At 36.8% G+C, this 23211-nt stretch overlaps 1 protein-coding gene across 2 annotated transcripts in view; it reads right to left on the bottom strand.

The window, feature by feature from the left end:
- cntn5 (contactin 5) overlaps window positions 1-23211 on the bottom strand; it is a 148709-nt gene that overhangs the window by 59317 nt on the left and 66181 nt on the right. For both annotated transcript variants that reach the window (XM_027999310.1, XM_027999311.1), the window contains exons 6-7: window positions 11776-11871; window positions 7697-7900 (exon numbers count right to left, since the gene is read on the bottom strand). In XM_027999310.1, the coding sequence (XP_027855111.1) occupies window positions 7697-7900; window positions 11776-11871 (300 nt within the window). The remainder of the gene's footprint in view (window positions 1-7696; window positions 7901-11775; window positions 11872-23211) is intronic.

Here is a 23211-nt window from a genome sequence, read left to right as displayed (position 1 = left end):
TTTATTAATCATAGGAAAATTATATTTTTTCTGTTACGCTATAGTTTCCTTCAAACCAATTTAAAAGTAATAAGACTGAGCCCTCAAGATAATAACAATGAAAAAAGGTTCTTCTGTGGTTAGACGACCCTAAAGTAGAAGTTTGAGATATAGATAAGAATAAAAAACACTAAAGATAAAGACATTATGCATTTACAATACACTAATTTGAGTAATTAATTTGATTTAATGTCAAAATCTTTTACAGCCAGACTGCCCTGTATAGTATTTAATTCAAAACAATCATAGACGGTTCAAAACTGGACCTGCATCAGTTTCATAGCTGTGGTAGAAACAAGAGCTTGGCAAATTTGCTTTAACTGAATTACTTTAACTATTTTCTTTAATATTATAGTTCCATTTTGGATATAGAAAAAGAGCCACAAACTGATCTCACGAAAAGGAATATTTTTTTTGACAAACATCAAACAAATGAAATGTAGCTGTCATGTTGCTATTTAATAAACAGTAACGCAAAAGTAAATTAAGCTAGATTATTGCAAATTAGTGCTTTTCTAATAGCTTTTTTAATATATTGAAACCGATAAAAACCAAAGCAAAGTTTCAAATAAGTAAATAGTGAAACTGAGCTTAAAGTACAACCAGAGAAAGTGTCGACTTGTCTTGTGACTCATTTTGATGGCTGACAGACATAAGCTGTGCACATCTGAGAATGTTCTTTAAACAGGAGAAGGATAAATTACCCTTCATGCTTTGGTGTCAATGTACTTAAACTGTATGTGGGTGCTGTTTTTGCATTTAAGTAAATCTGTGAATCAGAAGTATAGTTATAAATAATGATCAAATCTCATGTAGAATTTAATTAAATGGTTACTGTTCCAAAATATTAAAGTTTGGTGTTGTATTTTGACCCAGTAAAAAGACTTGTTCAAATGGGTCATTAAAAGCCTCATGATGACTGCTAACCAACTTCTGACTGGCACAATGTATGTATTAGATATTAGATTGTCTGTGGATTGTCTTTATTCATGGCATAAATCCAGAAACATAATTTGTTTTGCAAAAAACTTCGAACGTATCTATGTATTTTGAGGAATATTGTGGGTGATCCATAAATTATATACACAGTTAACTGGCGTCAACTGTATACATCAGGACCACATCCAGCCCTAAATAGCTCAAATCTGTAAATACTTGAGTCGTTCCATAAAAACTAATAAATGCTTGATTAAATAGTTCAAAAGCCAAATATATCTCAGTGTGCATTAATGCACAGAGTAGAAACTGTCTTAGCACTTCCGCAGAAGCTAACATTTCCACTGTTCCTTATCCTTGCTCATGGGGGTACAGCCAATCAAAGCCAAGAAAAATAAATGAATTATCTGGTTTACAAATGCCAGCCAATAGCATTGCACCCAGATATTTCAGCTTCCCAGGCTGCATTTTCTTTCAGACTCTTTTGGAGTCACAAATTCATAAAAACATCTCCAAACAGACTACTCTGCAAATATTAAATCATAATTAGGCTGGGGAAGGTCCCTTCACACAATCCATCTTGTCATGTAGTATTTTCAGGTAGTTTCTGTGTACTTCTTTGAAGGTCTATTTACAGAAAAAAAAAAAAAAACTAAAATTCACATATTTTATAGATTAGCTTTTACAAATTTTATGTTGTGTACCACAAGTGTGGGGGCAAAAAGAAAACTTTACACCGTCTCTTCAGAGCTCCAGGCAGGTGGAATGCAATATCCCTTGACATATTTAGAATTGTCTTTTGAAAAATAAAAGCTGGAGAGAGTTTGCCATCTCTTGCAAAGCCTAGTCTGCTGTAACTGGCTAACTCTTTGTCCAAACGTAAAATTCACAAGATGGTCCCATTGGAATCAAATGAATATGCATCTCTAAGTGCCCCAGTAAGTCATCAATCTTTCTAAATAGATTTCCAGGAAAGAAACTTTAAAACACCATTAAGGATACACACAAAGCAAGATTCTTTTGCCATTGATGCGCTAGCTATGAATAGCTGCATATTTATGACATAAAACGTAAAAACTCTTCAACATCATTTTCAATGCCTCGGAGACTTCAATAATGAATGATTGCACAGAACACAGAAAATGTGCCTGTATGGAGATGACACCATCCTGAAAACATTAAGTTTCTCTGATATTACAGCCAGCACAGAGAGAAAAAATGTCTTGTAGCAACAACCGTAGTGCCAAACCAATAGCTGTACTATTTATCTGGAAGCAAAACATAACATTAATTCAGGGTCCATTCTAGTACGTGTGCGGTAAATATTCAGGATCAATTTCCATAATCTCTGGTTGCTGCTGTCCATTGTTTCAATAAAAATTCAACACGCAAAAAAAGAAAACCATTTTTAAAGAAAATGCCTCTTTAGAGCAGATGAACATATCTGCAAGAACAGATGCAATGCCCCATTTCAAAGACAGATAACACAAAAGCAAGCAATATCTTAGAATAAACAAAGCATATGCCAACACTTTTGCATGGTGAATCACATAAGTACAGCTCTAAATCTGTGTTGATTTCAACAAAAGCCTGTCATCAGAATGGTGGAAGATAGATGTTCTAAGGACAAAAGATGTAAGAATATTTTTGTAGTTTTTTTTTTTAAAACTACATTGAAATATGATATTTATACAAGATATTTCAGCAGTGAAGTATAATAAAAGTTCATCTTTAGCCCCTTTTCCATGGGCAGAGGCGGGTGGCAGCAGCACTATTAATGGCCTCTAGTAGTGGATAACGGTGCCCAGATGCTTGCTTTGATTAAGACACTCAGGGCTGGAGCTGAAAATACGCGAATCACACACAGATCCAGCGTAAAGTGTCTGCCGTGTGTTGATCACCAACTTTTACTGAGGCACAGATTGCACAGTCTAATTGGTCAGAGTCCAATGACTGAAGGGGGGTAGCAAACAACCTGATAACATTTGGGATGATGTGCCAGTGCAGTGTGCTGGATTTTACATTCAAATTCACAATTCAGAAGACTGCCAAGAATCACAAGACATAAACAGCGAAAGTGTCAGACATTCCTGCAGCACAGCAGAGGTAAAAGTGCAGAGATTTGATTGCGTTAATTTGAGAATGCAAAGTCTTGGGGGTATAAAAGGAACTTAAATGCAACATTTTCTAACAGGCAAAAGCAACAAGAAGATGCTAGATATCAAACAAGTCTATTTAGGAATATTACATTTTCATTAGGTAACTTTTATACATTGATTGTCGTACAACATGATACAGATCATCAGTGAAAACAATTGAGCTCCTCTGATTCTTCCCTACGATCTTACTGCCATTTGCAGAAACACACCACTCTTGGTCAATCAGAAGGAAGGTCTCAGCACTGTCAATCAACTCATGTATATGCTGCAAATGTGCAACTGGCAGGGAAGCAACATACCATTACAGAAAATTTGTTCATTGACAGTGATCTATGCTAACTAGCCAGCGCATTCTTTGTAGGCACCATTGGGTGGAACTAGCTGTAGCCTATCAGAGAGTACAGGGTAGGGTGTGAGCAGAGAGTACCCAAACTTGATTGACAGCACTAAGAACCTCCTCCTGGCTCTTATTGGTCTCTCTGACTGAGCTGTGTATTTCTCAAGATGGCGGTAGAAATTCTGAGGAACTTAATTTTTTCACAGATTATCTGTCTCATATTACATACTGTCAGGACAGTTTTAACAAAAATAAAAAAATATATATATATATAATAATATATATACATTATATATATCATTTTATATTGATTTTTTAAAATAAAAGTCACCTACTCTAACTTTGAACAGTGAAAAGACTAGAGACTATTTAGGTGCTTTTATTTTTCCAAAGAAAAAAATAAAAACGCACGTTTTACTTTGAGGCGATTGCAACTGTATATTTAGAAGTATAGTATATATTTTTTAATCTACAGGAGTGCTTTCAACACAACAAAAGAATGTGAGCTGTTTAAATGCTCTTAGGTCATATTGGTGGGAGATTCATTCAGAGCCTGACTCACAATAAGACTATATTTTATTCTTACATTCATCCTTTAATCCGCAGTGAACCCCATAACATGGTGTATCGTGATTGTTTCTTTCTTTCAGATTACTTGTTTTACAGTGCCTTGAAAAAACATGGAAGTTTTTCACATTTTAAGATGACCTTGAACTTCAAAAGGTTTTCAGGGAGATTTTATGTAATTAAGCCATACAAAGTAGTATTGTGAAGTGGAAGAAAAAGATTTTTTAAAATGCAAATAAAAATCTGAAAAGTCAAGCTGTTTTTATTCACGTCCCTTTAGCCTGACCTTCGTAATTAAAATCCAGTGCAACCAGCTGCTTCCAAAAGTCATTTATTTTGAGAATCGTGTCTAACTGGGCTTAATTTCATCTCAGTACAAATACAGCTGGTCTGTAAAGGCTCCTGAGATTTCGTTGAGAACACCGTAACAGATTCATGAAGACTAAGAAACACACCAGACAGGTCAGGGATAAAGTTCTGGAAAGCTTTAAGATTTTCAGATATGAAGCAACGTTTCAGTCTGAGTATAAAATGGTTCTCTTTATAAATTTACAGAACCTGCCAGCAAGACAACTGTTACTGTAGTTTTGTACCCAAATCTGGCAGAGATACAGTAAATTAACACTGTGTCTAGTCTATTTGGTCTTTTTCAGAATTGGTGTTAGTTTAACTTTCAAAACTATGAAAAACATAGATCCAGTTGTGCTTTTCTACTGTGTTTTGTTGTATTTTATAAGAACCTCAATGAGTGATCGTTTTGAAAGCAGTTCTCAAAGCGAGCACAAAAATAGCTCAGGCTGTACATGTTTGAGTTGAGCTTCTCAATATCTGAATGAGTTTTGCACTTGTAGATATTACAGTGTCAGAGCTGCTACAGTAAACAGCACAGCCATAAATTCATAATCTATTCAATGATGTGTGCCCATCAGAGCTACTACAGCAAACTGCTTCAGAAGGTTCCATAAGCATAAATTCTTCCTTTGGTTCCTTTGAATAGTTTTCTAGTGGCCTCTGACAAGATCATGGTGATGTTTCTGAGTACTCTTCCATGCATTATTTCTTTAGTTTCAAGATGGAGCTCTCCCCTTTGCTGTTTGTTTCATATACACACACAAGTTTCTATGTACAGTAATTCAAACGAAAGCTTTAACTTCACCCTATGACAGCCATTCTGCATCTTTAGCCTTTTGTTGCCAGGTCTGCTAGAGTTCTTGAGATCATTATTACATTAAAAGCTCAGGCTTTGGGTAAAAATGTAATTGGCATATACAGTAGGTGGAATAATATCGCCATTAAGGAGTTGTAGAAACTGCACAGAGTTCAAGGCTGAATCCATGGGAGTAACCCACTGAGACAACCTCAAACCTTATAATTGGAACCTTTATACTTCTTTGTTGATATTTTTTTGGTCATAAATGTTTGTGTTTTTTTAAGAATGGATGGCTTCAGAAGCACAGAAGACGTCTCCATTACTTTCAAATGACTTGTGCTTTTCTGGCAGAAAAAAGAGAAAAGGTGATAAGGGAAAGACAAGATCACTTTGCAAACAATGTAAGAAAGTGTTGACATGCAATGCTACCTGACATGTCATTGACTGCCATTTTCAAGCAGACCAATTCAGGTGTGCTATTCTTTTTTTCCCCTTTCTTTTTTGAGCTGATGTGCTGTACCCCCGAAAGTGGAGATAAGAAAGACCATAGATGTTAGCTTAGCAGCACATAGACGGTATATTTTAATGAATATCATGATATATTAGGTGTTTGAACTTTTAAAATATGCTGCTCTAAGATTTGTTAGGCAGAGTCTCAAGCATTTGCTAATTAGAAATAGGCAGATGTATGCAGTAAATGCTGCTGGTGGTAGTAATGTTAACTGTGGTGATCCTCTAACCATGCTAATCTCTAATATAAAGTGCCAGTAAAGTTTAAAAATTAAAACTTTGATTTTCCTCTTTTAAAATTTAGTTGTGAAATCACATTTAACAGAGCTGTGTAACACTGACTGTACTTTCTCACACACAGTGTCATCCTCCCCTTGCTTCTGATTTAAATAAAACAACAGCTTATTTTGAAAAAGTCTAGCAGAAATAATTTTCTGCATTGAAGTACAGTGCCCTTCTATGCTGAATAAACATAAACAATATTATAGTAATTTATACTTCTTTAAGATAAATGACCACTGGTTAAATTCAGTATCAGCAGGTCGGAACTTTATTATCTGAATTTGATGAGCTGAATAGATTATTTTAGATCTTTTGGGAAACTATGACGTCTGGGCATAAACATCTAGTCTAAGAATGAATTTACAGAAATAGCAGTTCCTGAATAAAAAAAGTTACATTGTGATTTTTTTTATAAAACATACATAAACATGAAGCATTATAGAAATATATTTTTTACATGGATTTGCAACCACTACATACACAAAAGCAACAAAATCATGTAATAAACATTAATTGTTAGAAAATGGCAGATTTAATCTGTTTCATTCCTAAAGAAGACTTTACGTAACATAACTGCAAGCAAGCTTAATGCTTTTATATTCAATAAAAGTTCATTATTTTCACTAAGACAGATTAATCTGTTATCTAATTAAAAATACAAGTGCTTGCAAAATGTCAAATTTATATGCAACTTCTTTGAGTGTCTAGCTGTAGTGCAGGATACTGTTTGCAAAGGGATCAAATGTTTTTTCAAACGTATAAAAAAAAGAAAAATGATCCATTACATATGAATGATCCATTAAAAATGAAGTGATAGGCGTTTTGCACAAATGTATGTGACTGATGCTGCCAAATTAATTTCCCTTCCCATCACTCATTGATGGAAAAAAAAGACAGATCTTTTATTCCTCTACAATAAAGAGCTGATAGAAGGCTGACCGCGTGCCCCTCTGACTGCATTTTGCTTTTCGTTTAGCAAGAGACACAAACTAATTTAGCATGGTTGTGTGCAAGGCATTATGCATGTCTCACAGGGCAACTTCAAACACTTATGCAATTTAAGAGCAACAAACTTGCTGGGAGGAATGTAATCCTCCTGCAACATTAGGGAAAGAATTCAGAATACAAATGGTATTTCACAGCTTCACTGGGTGTGTAATCACACTGGTTTGTATAAACTTTGACAACAAAAGGCACCTGATTGATGTAACGGACATTTTGCTTTGCGTCAAGTCAGAGGTGACATGCCTCCAGGTGGTATTCTCACCAGAATCCAACAAACAGTTCGGGAGCCTGGCTCCTGAGCAGCAAAAATAAAAGACAAAAGCGCCATCCATGGCAAGGGCCATTGATTTAGATAATTTTATGCAGGGAAATGATTTCCCCAATGGCCATTTTCACGAAAGCACATTGTGAGCAAAGCGGGCTCCCCCCAACACTAACGTTCGAGCACTGCTCACTATCTCCATAAATTGTGGATCCTGTTCAAAACACCTTGAGGCTTCCGGTGTAAAACTTCCTCCAAACACATTACGGTATGATATAGTGCAATATCTTGATGTAAAATCCATCCCAGATTTTTATCGGAGCAAAAGCAATCCAGCGGCAGAAGCCAATAGATAGATTTCAGAAAAGCCAGCGCTGCAATCTGATCAGCCGAGCAAAGAGAAGACTCAACAACAGTCTGCATATCATTTAAGAGCTAAAAATCCTCACCGTCCGTTTTCAGTGTCAGGGGAGTCGGCGGGCTCAGAACCCTGGTGCTCGTCTCCGCGTTCTTCACCAGACAGATGTAGCTTCCGACATCTGAGGGCTGAACTTTAGAGATGTACAGGTTCCCTGTGACCTGGGAGATGAAGCGGCGACTGTCCTCGGCGACAAATGAGGGGAACTCATTAAACACCCAGCTGTAGATTATCGCTGTGGAAGAAAAAAAGAGAGTCCATTTATGTCTTACATTCGTTTCCAAGGCTGACCTACTCAGTATGCATGAGAAAGTTCAACCCTTTGCTACATAGAAGAATAATGGTGTGAAACTGAAAATCTACGGCATAATATACTGTATCTTTTAAAAAAAATATCCAGGATTCTCTTTATAGAATACAGCCAAAGATATTTTGGGGGGTTTATTGTTCATATGGAGCTCATTTGAATCCTCGGACGATATCTGGAACTGGGATTCAGTTTGATGGACTGATTCCAAAAAGCATGTGTGTCATCATTGTTTAGGCTCACAAACAGGTGCAGTTACAGCAAAATAAACAGGAAGAGATCAAGCAAAGGATTATAAGACCTAATCATTCCTGAGTACATGCAGAGTCTTGTAGACCTATTTGAACTTCACATATTGTTGCAATAAAACCAAAAATAGCAATGTTATTTTTTATATATGTAGATTTCGTGTGACAGAACCACACACAGTTGAGTACATTTGTGAAGTGAAAGGAAAAGGAAAGCATAAAGGGTTCTCAAAGGTCCCGAATCAATTTGTGGAATCGCATTTCGCTGCAATAACAGATGCAAGTTCTTTGGGATATGCCTACAAGCCTTGCACCACCAAAAACTCAATTTATTTCCCCATTTTTGCAGATTCGTTCAAACTCAGATTGAATGAAGAGCATCTAAACAGTAATTTTCAGGTATTCCTACAGATTTTCTATTGGATTTAGGTCTGGATTTTGACTGGGCCATTCCAACACATGAATTGATCTAAACCATTTCATCTCTGTCTGTAGGTTTAGGGCCCAGATGGAAGGAGAAGCTCTACTCAAATCCTCTACTGCCTCTAAAGGGTTTGATCAGGATTTCCTAGTATTCAAGTCCAGTAGTTTGTATGCTTTCTATATTTTCTGTATAATCAACAGTTTCTATTAATATTATTTAAATCTATTCTGTTAAAGTTTAGCTGTTATTAATGTGTTAATGTGAATTTTACAGGGGATAAATGACTTTATGTTAATCTCTTATCAAATATATGCTGATCCTTCTGCACATTCTCAGACTCAGCTCAACAATCAAAGATGAAGAAGTCAGAAAATGCAGTAAGGAGGAGAGTTCTAATCATTTACCACCTTTACTAAGACTACTTTTAATTACAACATAATCTTTGCCAGAAAAACAAAGATCGCAGCTCTGGTAATTTGTCTTTAAAGTGTCATGTTTCCTCTCTATCAACATGGAGCAATATTTGCCAAAGAGAAACATCGAAACTGTTCTGAGCCAAGAAAAGGGAAATAAACTTTTCACAGCTCAATGATTGCCAATGGAGACCTATTTAAATTTGAGTGGATTTGAATGTCTTTAAATCCTCCCACAACCAATTTAACCCAAACACGGTTTAAAGTCTATTACGAATTTCACTTGTGGCACACTCCGACTCACAAGAACATTCATCAAAGTGGCACATTCAATGCTTCTGTCCAATCAAAATATAGCTTTTTTGTTTGAATATTCTTTATTTTGTTAATGTAATTCTCACTAGAAATGAAATCTATAAACAGATGATATTAATATAAAACATCAACTGCTCAGAGTGGCAGATTTGTCTTTTTTTCAACAAATTAAGACAAAGATTTCTAGAAGAGAAACATTTTGTGTGAATTATTTACATAAAACCTAATCATGGATGAGTATCCAAGTAATAAAATCTATTTTCCTCAAACAAGAGTAATTAGTTTAAATATTAATCCTGTGCATTTGTATCCAGTCTTCTGGGATATGTGTCTACCAGCTTTGCACATCTCATCCATCTACTGTCTTCCGCTCATCCTGGGTTGGGTTGTGGGGTCAGCAGCCTAACTAGGGAAGCCCAGACTTCTCTCTCCCCAGCCACTTGAACCAGCTGCTCTGGGGGTATCCCAAAGCGTTCCCAGTCCAGGCAAGAAACACAGCCCCTCTAGGGTGTCCTGGGTCTTCGTCAGGGTCTCCTCCCAGTGGGACGTGTCCAGAGCATCTCACTAGAAAGGCTCCCTGAGGGTATCCTAACCAGATGCCTGAGCCACCCCAACCGGCTCCTCTCAATGTGGAGCAAACTCATTTTCGCCAGTTGCATCTGTAATCTCAATCTCCTGCTCCATTGTTCCCTCATTCGTGAAGACAGAGATACTTTGACTTTTCCACTTGGGGCAGGATCTCTTCCCCAATCCGGAGAAGGGACTCTACTCTTTTTCGGCTCAGTTGTGAACTGCTTCAGCAAAAGCTATACATGTGATGAAGCCAACAGAACCACATCATCTGCAAAAAGCAGAGAGGCAATCCTAACCCCACCAGAACAAATACCCTCAACACCTTGGCTGCACCGAAAAATTCTGTACACAAATGTTCTGAACAGAATCAATGACAAAGGGGAACATTGGTGGAGTACAATGATCTCACCGGAAACAAATCCGACTTACTGCCAGCAATGCAGAGCCAGCTCCAACACCAGCTGTACAGCGGCCCAACAACCCATGTCAAAGCCTGCTACCCCATCCTACCCGAGTTCCCCCTACCGGACACGGTCGAGTGCCTTCTCCAAGTCCATAAAAAATGTAGTCTGATGTTTCACATCTACAATTCTTTCCTTACAAAATAGTTTAATCTCAGTCAAATTGGTTGCCTGTGAAATTTTGAAGTTCTGCCACAGATTATATTTAGCTGAAGGTCATTCTAACATGGGTATGCTCTAAACTAAACAATTTCACCAAAGCTCTAGTTGTACGTTTGAGATCACTGACCTGCTGTCAAGTAACCCCTTTATCTCTTTCTAAAGTTTTAAGTATTTTTCTATCTTCTTACAGACTTGGTCTTCCAGTAAAAAAATGAATTAAGATCTTAAAGTTTGTTGTGGCAATATGTGAAAACGTATTAAAAAACTAATCTCACACTGATCAATTTTAATTTGTGTATGCATGACAATTATGCCACATGCTATTGGGAAATATAAAATAACAGCTTTTGCGTGCAAAACCTTTTGCATAGCAGTGTCAGCTGGAGGGCAGGATGGGTAATTCTCTGATATTAAGAAGAGTTTTTAGCTTTTTGAGCTGAAAGAAAGGACATGACAGATCTGCCACTGTGCCCTGCTGAGTTTGTTTGCATCTCTGAAAATACTGCTTCAAGGTGCAAGTTCCTGGATGAGTGTTTTGCTCCATGGGTCAACTTAATGCAGCACAGCATGAATGTTTTAAACTATGTCACTGTGACTGATACCTGGATCAATTACAGTTTACAGGAGCAAGGCTGCAACAAACTAAAGACGGCAGAAAATCTATATTTCCATCATCCTCCTATCCCCTCATAACACTGTGCACCATGTTTGATTTTTATTAAATGTCAATCACAGTTATAACTGTGGACAGAAAAATACGCACATGTATATGATAATTATTTTTCAAATTAAAAGCACAAAATGCAAGATGTGAGAGACAAAATTCCTTACCCAGATTCCAATTAGAATGAGCTGCAAATTTTAGATTTTTTTTTCTTTTGCAAATGGCAGAAACCCTCAGCAAACCTTCCCATCACTAGGAAAGCTTGACATGCTGATGAACAGGAAACCTGTAAGTGTCTGGGTTTGCATAATTTAAAACAGATGACAGCTGTGGGCAGAGATCTTGTGCGATTTGTCTATCGTAAATAATTGGCTACTGACATCTCACTCAATTTCTCATGATCCAAAAAAACATAAACTCTGAGAATGTGTGTCCCAGTTTTGTGCTGACTGCTCATCATCTGAAAGACATGATGATGAGACTTCTTATAAAATAGAGACATTGATTTATGTTGGAGCTTAGTGAAAGAAAAGCTCCGGTTACCTGGCGAATGAGGAGGAGGAGTACACATGAGCACCACGCCTTGGCCTTCACGCACCGACACGCCGCCCCGGGTCCTCGTACTGAAAGCACCAAGGTCTAAAATGATACAAAACGAAAAGCATCATTAGCAAAACCAAACTTTGATATGTTTTCATGTGATTGCAAGCAAAAGCAAAATATTTCTTATCTCCTCAAGAAGCCAAATGAGTTAATACAAGGGATTAGTAAAGCTTGTTTCAAATCCCTGTTTTTTTTCTGGTTGGATTCAACTCAGTGATGAATCTCAACAAGAACTGCTTAAACAGGGCTTCAGCAAATGCAGGCACTGAGGTAAAAGGTGGTAAAAACTCTGATCATGTTAAATTCTTTCAGCAGCTACAGTCAGTTTGTTAATTCCCCTTCAGCGTCCAACTTTAGCAGCTTCATGGACGTTCTACAGCATACCTCCCCACCACATGCACCTGATTTCAGCATCATACTGCAGGTAGACAAACAATTGATGTCAGAACAATTTCAGATGATCGCAGAGTGATAGAAATAAATGAATAAGCTCATGATCCATGTTTGGTCTTTATGTCCAAACCACTTCTGTTCCATAACTTTGCACATTACTGCTGAGCTGTTGGGCAATTATTCCTCAATGACTTGTGAAAGCTGCATTTCCTGCAGATTTAGTAATAATGGTTCATTGACTTCATTTTAAAGTGTGCCACACAGCAATGCACAGAGTGTAATTTGATGTTCTCGTCTCACAAGTAGCTTTTTTTTAATGCTTCAGCTCAACCTGTGCTCACAATGAATGTCATCCCACAGAGTGGATGCAAAGAATAAAGCAAGAAGATGCAAACAGAAAAACAGCGTTAATGTTGACTGCAAAAATGTATAGTAGTGTCATGAAAGCAAGATTAGCCATGAGAAACAATAAAATAAAAGGGTTTAGGCAGGTGCATGTCAATAAATGATATTGAAAAATACATTCATTTCAAGAATCTAAAGCAAAAATTTAAACTCACACTGATTTATTACACACTTTTCTATATTTTACTTTCACTAATGAAACCGTAATTTCTGGGGAATGTTTAAATAAGACCAATAAAACTTCTTTAGAAAGCAGAAACGTTTATGCAATATGCATGGCCACATATTAGCTTACACAATTATAAACCACAAAAGGCCATTGTTAAAGAAGTTAGCTGTTCAGGGTGTTGTATTCATATCAGTATAAAGTATAATGGCAGTCAAAATGAGCTGCACTACCAACATTTGATGCCAGCAGCCTTACAGCTGCAGTAAGTAACTTGTACAACATTATGTTTTTTACATATTTGTTAAAATCATTACAATGGCCAGACAGTACAATATAACACTGAAAATCTGTAAAAAATAGCTACTCTGCCTTTTTCCTGTAGTCCTATTGCCACTAGGAGAAATACTCCATCTGGTAAGAAACAACCAATCAGAGCCATAAGGAAGGTCTTAGCACTGTCAGTCACACTCATGACCTAACATGAGAAGAAAACTGGTTATCCGTCACCATCGGTGGCCATGCTAACAAGCCTGCACAGGATCTGCTATGGGTAAGGAGCTGCAGTGGAGCAGAGAGCAACAGGGAGGGTGTGAGCAGCATGTATACCAGTGTGCTTGACACTGCTAAGCTCTTCCTTCCGGTTCTGATTGGTTGTTTCTGACAGGGAGTGGTTTATTTCTGCAGGTGGCTGTAGAACCACAAGAAAAAGGCAGAGAAAGTTGATTTATTTCACAGTTTACATGTCTTATATGATATCACAGCCATAGATGGTTTGTGGAACATTCACAGCTGCTGGTGTTGCTCCATTATGTTTCATTTGGTCTAAAGTCAATAAAAAACAGTCTGATAACTTTAGACCTGGGGGCTCCTTTAAAACAGTATTGATGCAATATTTCACACACAAGCAGCTCAGAGCAACTATTCAGATCTCACATTTTACATTCCATGGTCGTACTTCTGATTGGACATTACCATATCAAAAAATTGGTGTTACTATTACTCCTATATCATATTATATTTTATAACTTTAAATATTAAAATTACCAGAAGACACTCTGCCATGCCCTTGACTTTGTGTGCTAAAAACAACCCACACAGAGCATCTAGCAGCTAGTGGATGGATTCAGTGCATTCATTCAAGAATAAATGTATACACACATGCTTTAAACTTAATAAGGGAGCATAAAAACAAATAAAACAAGGAGGCCAAAGAGTAAATATTATGCATTATTAGAAGCTCTCCCCGCTGAATCTGCATGGCAAAAAGTTAGAGTAGCTTGTATACCGTGTCCGTTATCCTGCAATAGCTAGCCCCGCCCACTTCATCACAACCCTCCGGGGCTGACTACTGACCAGTTCTCTGTCTAACAGGTCCGGAAAATCTCTAAGACCTGGGTATTACCTTAAAAGAGATCTATAAGAGATAATCTATTTAAACTGGTGTCGAAAGCGATTCGTCTAGCTCTAACTACCTCCAATCCAGAAGTTACGACCCTTTTCAGTTAAGAAACAGTCAGCTGAGTAGCCCTCACAGCTGCGTAATTCCAATAACCACTCCTGTTAACGGTAGCTCGCTTTCTAAAATATAACTTGCTCTTGGAACCGGCTAGATTAAATTTAGTGACTTGGATGTAAGTCCCTGGGTCATTATTTTACTCTCGCCAAAGGAAATTATGAAGCCTCCTCTTTACTAGAACCATGTACCTTAGTTTTACCTTTATTAAAAGAACTAAAAAATGATTAAATTTCATGAGAAAGAGAGAGAAAGAGAAGGAAAGAGAGAAAGACTACAGGCGCAAATATATAAAAATTAAGCAAAACATGTTTATGCCTATGATCCATTTTAAACACTTCAAATTACACTTAAAAATTTGATAATTGTACTATATAATACTTTATTTATACAGGAAAAATCTCTTGAGACTCTCATTTACAAGACAGACCTGGATACATCACAGCACTATAAAAACAATAATACAATCGAAACACTTCCACTGTTTTGTAGATTGCAATAAAGTGTTATCTTAATGGGGCAGGAAGGAAAGAAACACCATGGATCATACTGGTGCACTTGGGTCGAAGCAACATAATTCGAGATTTGTTGCAAATTACAATTAAGAACACTCAGTTACGACAGTCGACAGCAAGCGAGACAGAGCATAATATGAGTTAGGAGAAAATAAATTGGTCAGTCATCTGTATAAAATAAAGTATAGCTATAAATAATTATTAAAAATAGCACAAAAATGGCAGCAGGTACGCCAAAGAGAAAAGAAGCCAATCAGCTGTTGCCGAGATAGCATAATTGGTGTTGACACAACAACTTCTATCTGAAAGGCAGGACCTAAACCAGCTGAGGTCGTGATAGCAGTCTACTATTCCAGCCGAGAGAGTGGGATCTTATGATCCACATTATCAAAGTCAGCTGTTAAGTCCAATAATAACTGAGCCTGGAATCCCCTTAGATGACAGCCAATTCAAGCACAGGTGTTCAGTTTGAAGTAGAGCCACGTTGCGGGTCCATGTTTCTGTGATGGCTGCCTTAAGCGGTTTTGTTCTGCAGTTTTTCAGATTGCCACCCAACAGAAAGACCCGTCATCACAGATCATTTGGAATTCAACGAATCTTTCTTGTTGACAAACGTACTGCTAATGCATGGATGAAAAGCAAATGATTGTTTACTTTGTTCAATATTGATTTGACAGCAAACAACTCAGTGCAACTTTCTACTGCTTTATTTCTAAACTTTTAAATTCTAACACATCAGTCATTGCCATTAATGGCTTAAAACTTGTGAAATGTTTTAAGGCCATTTCAGATGTACAAAAATGAAGCTGTTAAATCAGCAGATGGCACAAAATTAGTTTCCAGTTTTAAGGTATAGCGATTTCAAAATCCCTGCGTCAAAACCATTTTTTTCAGTCCCTGCTGTTTAAATTCTTTTTAATGAAATACTACAGACCATGCAGTTTTCTCCGGTGATGTGGAGTGCTGAGTAATGCTCTCATTCACCCTTTTGAGTCTGATGGTGAAAGAAGGGGAAACCTCATGAACTTTTCCCCTTGGAAAGAGAGGGAGGTATTTGGAGATTTTGCTGGTAGCAAAATGCAAAGACTGTCATGGCCTGTCTGCCAGGGGAGTGCAACTCATCCTCATTTTACAGAAGCACTGTTCTGAAATGAATGTTTGCAAAAAAAGCAATGAGAGATGGCAATAAGACAAACATATTGTATTACAGTTACGCCCAAAATAATTCATACCAATGGCACATTTAGGTTTAAAGTAACCTGGAGTTTCACCAACATGTTCTTGATTCAAAGCCCAGACTTGAATCTGAATAAATTTTGAACTTTGAACAGGTTGTTGTTGAACACAAGAATTTGTTTTCAATCAACATACTGCTAAAATAAATTTAACATAAAAAAAATTATAAATCTATGGAGGGAACTACAGGAAGTTTTCCAACCTCAAAAACATGAACCTCAAGACATATTATAAAAAGGCCAGTAGAAACAAGCAAAACAAGTTAGTCAGCATCTATAAAATGGGTTTGATCAAAAACCAATAAAGATTCTTCCATTAGTTTTTAAGAAGGATGGAAGTAATTTGTGACATGCTGTTTTCCATTCTAAACCAAAATAGAAACCAAACATGATATTCTGTCGTCCTTGGATAAATGATTGGAGAGAGACCCCTGATTCATTTCCTGGTTCATATGTCATGGTCCGCTGCCAATGAATGTCATATTTTGGCTGATTTTACTTTGAGTTAAAGCTTACTGTCAAAAAAACACAAATTTACAGTTGTCAGGGTTTTTTTTTATTACCATGTTACCTAAAGTTTAACCATATGAGTAGAGCTTGTTGCAAAAGTCCACTGCCAGTGGACTTTCTGTTGGCAAAGTGAGCTTTATAATGCTCAGCATCACTGGAGAGAAAGAAGAATAATGCAGGAAAGATGTCCAGTATGTGTTCTCTCCACATATTTAGAGAGATGGAAGAAATGTTAAGTAATAATACAGAAGGTAACTCCTGGGCTTGACTGTCAATTCACAAGGTCCTTCAGTAGCAGCAGGAAGACAGACTGGAATGCAGGGACTCCAGGCTATTTGGACTCCCTAAGTCCAGAGTACTTATTTTACTCTTCTGAGCCATGGAGCATTAATTATCTAATGATGTAATTAGCTTATTGAAAAACGTTGATACAAGGTAGTAATTTATAACCTAAAGGATAGAAAGAAAGACCCCAATTAAGCTAATGATTAAAGTTAGAGGCAATTTAACAACACTATTATATATTTTGGCTTAGTTACTGTCAAACTTCTACTACACTGAGAGGTTTGTGTGTGTTCTCTCAATTTGTCATATACACACAAGAGCATCATCATCATTTTGATTAATAATTAACAACCATTCAAGGCAGAAATGCTCAGTAAATTACACACCTTCAGTGAGTAATTTTGTTGCAAACATAGCAGCTTCTCACACCTTTCTAAAAAACACTTTTGAGTCATCAGCGATGTATTTTTTAAAACTAATGTGGCGTCTGAAGTCCTTTTGGCTGCCAATCCCTCCCTCTCAACATTTTTAGTTCTGACTTAGCAGCGCTGCAGCTACAAGAAGCAAAATATGGAAGGGCTGTAATGGTACTAAAATCAAGATTTGGTACATCCTTGGTTTTAAAGTTATCATTTGGTACATTTTAATCAAGGCAAACACAAAATGATTTATACTTGTACTTGTGCATATCTAATACTTTAGATATGCTCCTTATTTATATATTCTGCACATCAAAAAAAAAAAAAAATCCAAGACAAATTACCTCAATTGATGAAAACAAAAGATATTCTTATTGTATTTCTAGTCAGATACACCTGTTGTAACGGCACAGAAATTCAGACTTGAGCATATCCAGTTTAAGCCTCTCATTATAACACTCAGTAATTGCTGTTTTCTTTGGGAAATGTTTTCAGGCAACTGGAAAATAAGACATTTAACAACTGAAGCAGGAAATAGTTTGGTTATCAGTGGGAAATCAGTGACACCAACATAAACCTACACTAATATCACACTGACATTTGAGAAGCCGAATCTAGACACTGTGGTCGCTTAGCATGTCAAATGTTTAAGAGAAATGAATTTGTGATGCAGGTTAAAATTCAGAAAGAACAAAGATTAATCAAAGATGATGTTGTTCTATCACAAGAGGAGATTAAAAGTTTAAATACAATTCCTGGCTTGCCAAAGGTTTCCTTTTGCAAATTAAAGGAAAGCAACTGATACATTATGAATGCATTTATAATAATGTAAAGAAGCATAATCATTAGGGCTTTTTTGAAAGCATGTACCTGCGTGAATGTTTCTACTACTGATGAAATTTGCAGCAAGCATTCTAAAAACGTGCTCAATGTAAATCACACGTTTGAAGGTCAGCGGGAAATCAATCCATGGACATGAACAAATGGTATTGCAGAATAAGTCTGAGTCCCGTGTTTGTGTCGATCTTTCAATGCTCGACTCGGAGCAACACTTTAATGTCATTACCACAGCTCTGCTTTGAGAGGCTCGATACCTGAGCCTCGCGTCTGCAGAAGGAGAGAGAAGTCGTCTTTGGGGAAAAAGATCAGAGGCCCTCCAACCTGCCGGCTGCCTTCAAAGTTGTGGCTAAAAAGCAGCTCAAGAGCGAGTTCGGTGGCTCAGAATTTCAAAACAAAAATAGCAATAAATAAGAATCCTACTAGACCATGTAGGCAATGGAGTGCATGACCAGAGGATGTAATATAAAGAGGCTTGACCAGACTTTTCTCTTTACAATCTTCATCGAAACTGCAAACCCTCTGGATGAGATGCTGTAGCAGAGGGTTGCACAATTATTTTCAGCTGATTTCTGAATCAACAAATTCTCTCAAACCAACCAGAGTGAAATTATTTCATCCCATTCGGTTGGTGTTTCTATGGTTCTTTTCATCATAAAAAGCTGAAGTTCAACATTTTAATATGCCAGTAAACTGCACAGCACAAGTCAAATGATGAATGAGTTATTCCATGTCTAAGCAATCTAGACCATTACTGCTTTACATTATCAGGAGAAAAAAAAATCCTGAAGCAGGTAAAGCAATCAACTGAACCGCTGCATGAAAATGAGCAGAGTGACCATAAAAAAGGGAAGAAGTAAGGCTTCACGCAGAGAGATAAATACACACGGTTTGATATGTGGAAAGAGCGAGGGAAGGTTTTGCATTCAAATATGGGCAGCAGAGCACCTTTATTACTTCCTGCAGAACATTCAGACAAATCCTATTTCAAAGAAATATAGTCTATATTTGGAAGCCGATGAAACATAAATAAAAAACTTTGGGTACAGGTCATTATTAAACTAAAAGAGGAATTAACTCTGATCATAGATTTAAACATGTTTCAACACCAGATCTGATATTTTCTACAAAATTCCCTAAAAATAATTTTGATTATGGTGTGGTGTTAAGGCCAAAATTAAGACTACTGCGTACCCAGTGGTGGCTACTTTCTTGTCTCAGAGGCCGGCGCTGGAAAGACAAAAAGCAACTACTCATTTATTTTAGCACTGAAGAGGCTTACATACCTTGGTGACCTGCTTTATTGGACATGCACCTTTTCTTTAAAGGAAAACTTTATCAAGAAAATGGTTGACATAAAATATCTGTAAGCAGCATGCATTGATGTCTACTTTGATATAATTCATAAGATGGTAACAAACATGGCCAGGTGATCCAGCTCTTTGACTTTCTCCCTTTCTTTCCTCAACCAAACTCTCCAAACAAACACAAATAAAGCACCAAAATCTCTTTAATCCTTCAAATATGTGATGGAATTAGCTTAAAGTTAATTTAAAAGCTCATCCATTAGACAATTGGATTTTTGATGAGATTAAAAAATGATTAACTAAATGAGTATTTCAGTAAAACAATTCAGTTTAGCACTTCTAATCACACATTTTTTTTTTATATAAAAAAAACCCTAAAATGTCTATTACGTGTTTTTCAGTCAGACTAATTTCCTGTGATTTTATACAAAGCACCCAATAACATATTTCCGTACTCATAATTATCTCACCACATTAAGATTTTATCCGTTTACGGAAAATATAATTGTATTCAATCATTTTTACTCTGCTTATCACGACATGATGTATTACTGGCAGATAAACAAGAACATTGAATAATGCTGCTTTTCCAATAATTGGATTATAGTCTGTAATTATATCTTGTAATAAAGAAGAAAACAGTTTGAATTTCTGCATCTAAAATCTGTGTAGAGCTTTGATTCTTTTATCTCTCGGCCTCCTTTGCACTCTCAGTCGTTGTCGACTCACAAGGGTGAAGTTCCTCAATACCGGAGAGCAGGACACTCAAAAGAGGAAGCAAAATGGACTCAAGGCTGTTTCTCAAGGGTGTATCATTTGTGCTGAAGCAGAGATTGCTCGTTATCACCGAGTAAAAAAAAATAAAAAAAAATAAAAACAGCCAACAGAAAAAAGACAGCAGCTGCAATTTATCAAACAACCTCTGAAAATGCAGAATATAAACCTGCAGAAAGAAGATGCTCCTTGTGCACTCAACCCATTTCCCCCCTTAGTATTCACAACCACAAGGTTTTATACATAAATATGAATAAGCTACAAGAAACAGCAATGACATGGCTGAGCTGAATGAACTTTATGTATTCCATGCATGAACCGTACCTGCAGAGTTAGGTTTCTTTCTATTTCAGCAGTAATAGGAGAGTAACAAGGATGAACAGCAGGAACAGAGCTGTTTTAGTTACTTTTATGCAAAAATTGTTTAGACTGTGCAGTTCAAGGATTTTGGAGACTAATATTTATTTAACAAAATCAAGAGTGCCGTGTTCTCTACTGTTTTCTGCATATATTCATCAATGAAAGACACACACAGCACACACATAATACAAACACAGAGTTTGTGTTGTTTGACTATTAGTAAAGTCAAGTGAAAATCTGTCCATTCTTTATCCATACTTGCTTATCCTGGTAGCAGAACAGAAAACAATTTATGATGTGCATTTAGTTTTTGTTTTTTTAAGATCCAAATCTAAAACGTATGTTGTGCAATTTTTCTTCCCCTCTATTCTGATACCGGACAATTCAAGACATTCAGCAAGATAAAGGCCAGCACAGATCCACATTTCTGAAGCATGTATCAGTTGACAGGACTGTTAAGATGTTAAGAGTCTAACATGGTCAGACAGAAGTCAATCTGCACTGCATGTCATGTGTGGCGGCTTATTACAGCTTAGAAAACACAGTGATCATGGCAGAGAGAAACGACTATTACAAGTTCAAAACTTTGGAAGAGCAGAAAATAATTTTATTTTTATTTTATTTTCCATGCCAAAATAAAAAAAATAACAGAAGGAAGGTTAGTGGGACTTTTGTCTGCTGCATCAGAGCAGAACTGAGCAGGGACAGGTCAGTGTTTAGGTCCAACAGTTCGTACTTCCTCACAGTCTCTTACAATTATTCCTTCAAACTATCCATTTGAATCGTTGGAAAGCTGGTTTCTCTGGCTGGAAAATCAACCATGTTAGAAAGGCTCAAAGTCCAGACAATTTAGTATCAGTAGTAAGACTTAAAAAGAAGTTCAACACTTTCCATCCAATCTATTGTATCTATTGTATTACAATAATACAATTATTGTACAATTTTATTGTATTACAATAATATTGTATCTATTATTTTACAAGACCTTTGTAAAAGCTATTTTACTAAGGTCTCTAAGTGTGACACAAATTGTGGCATCCAAAACACCTAAACGGTTACTGTAATGCAGTGTATCATAGAAATATGCACATAAAAATACACAATGACATTTCTTGTTTTTATTTTTCAGAACCTTTGAAAACCGTTCATCGTTTCCTTTCCACTTCCCAAGGATGCACCAGTTTGTGTTGGCCGATCACATACTATCCCAGCAGAAGACATTGGAATGGAAATGTAATATGTTAATTTAAAAGTACTGTTAATTGTTTTGGTACTAACGCACTCAGAATCAAAACATAAAACCTTGTTGGTTTGGCAGTTGGCACCAAAACCACAGTTTGTAACAGGTGAGCTGTGGGATTTGTTGCTGACTCAACTGTGCAGCTGAGTCACATGTTTATTCAGTGAGCAACTCTTCAAGGTTGAAGAGCTCACCGTACAGCATAAGTAAACAGTGACATTGTAGAAAAACACATGAATTTTGCCGTGGAACTTTAAGGCAAATGTAGGCAAATCTTTTGCAGCAGCACTTTTAAACCTGGCACAGTCTGTCATTACTCCATCTCTTCAGATTACTCCCTGTCAAGCCTCTAACAACAGGATACTGACTCATCTGTCTGCCAGAAAATGACCTGTCTGCTAGAAAATCCAACATTTTGTAGAGGTGGTTTAGGTGAAGCTGATGTGTGACAAGCAGTCATCATATCAGCTGACACTCCTGCCAGTCAACCATGCGTGACCCAAAGCATATAATCTCAGAATATGTTTGAAGAATTAATTTCAGACTCCCACCAAGGAGCAACATCCAGGATAAAAAGTGACAACATCCAGCAGGAACTTGAATGAATATATACTGTATATATAATCTGTTCTCAAGTCAACTTGACATTTTATCCTGGGTGCATATTTCAGTGGAAATGACGAGAATATTTTGATAAAAAACCTTTTACGAGAAGCTGTTATGCTTTGTGCATTGATCAAAATACTACTTTGGAAAACATCTCTGTTGACTTTCTCAGAGCATCATTACATTTGTAGAAATATCTGTACAGTTCTTGCAGTGTATTCTGTCGGAATGACTGCTCTTCTTGATTTTGCGGTAGTTTAAGTCATCTAACATGATCTAATCTAATATCCATTGCTGTCTCTAAAGTTGCTTCGGGGGTTGCAGTTGCTACATGGATGGAATATTTTAAACTACAGGTAGAAACTCGGGTATGATTATTAATGTTCCCTCAAAGCATGTGTTGATCTCTGGAACTATTCAGTGAACTAGGGTGCAGACTCTGTAAAAACCCAGGATTTTGCCTTTATCTAAGTTTACCGTATATAATGCTGCAATAATGTTACAATAAGGCATTAACTCTAGTATTGTCCCAATCTTGTTCTATCCAAAGTACCAGGATGATAAGGAAATGGTTATTTTTAAATGATCAGTAGCAGGAGACTTCCCTCCCAATATCTATTGTTAATCCACCATCTGTGATTACATCTGTCTCACTCCTAAATGAACTGTGTAGGCTGATTTGTACAACCAGCTTTTAACAGTCAGAACCTTTCATCATGAGCATTTCCAGCACAAGTGCTTTATAGGTGCTCATAAACTCTGTTGTTCAAAAAAGGTCTGGATTTTAACCTATCAATCAAAAACAAGT

This window comes from Xiphophorus couchianus, chromosome 18, assembly GCF_001444195.1.
Source record: "Xiphophorus couchianus chromosome 18, X_couchianus-1.0, whole genome shotgun sequence".
Taxonomy (NCBI): domain Eukaryota; kingdom Metazoa; phylum Chordata; class Actinopteri; order Cyprinodontiformes; family Poeciliidae; genus Xiphophorus; species Xiphophorus couchianus.
Note: the sequence above shows the minus strand (reverse complement) of the source record. Positions and strands in the feature narration are given on the sequence as shown.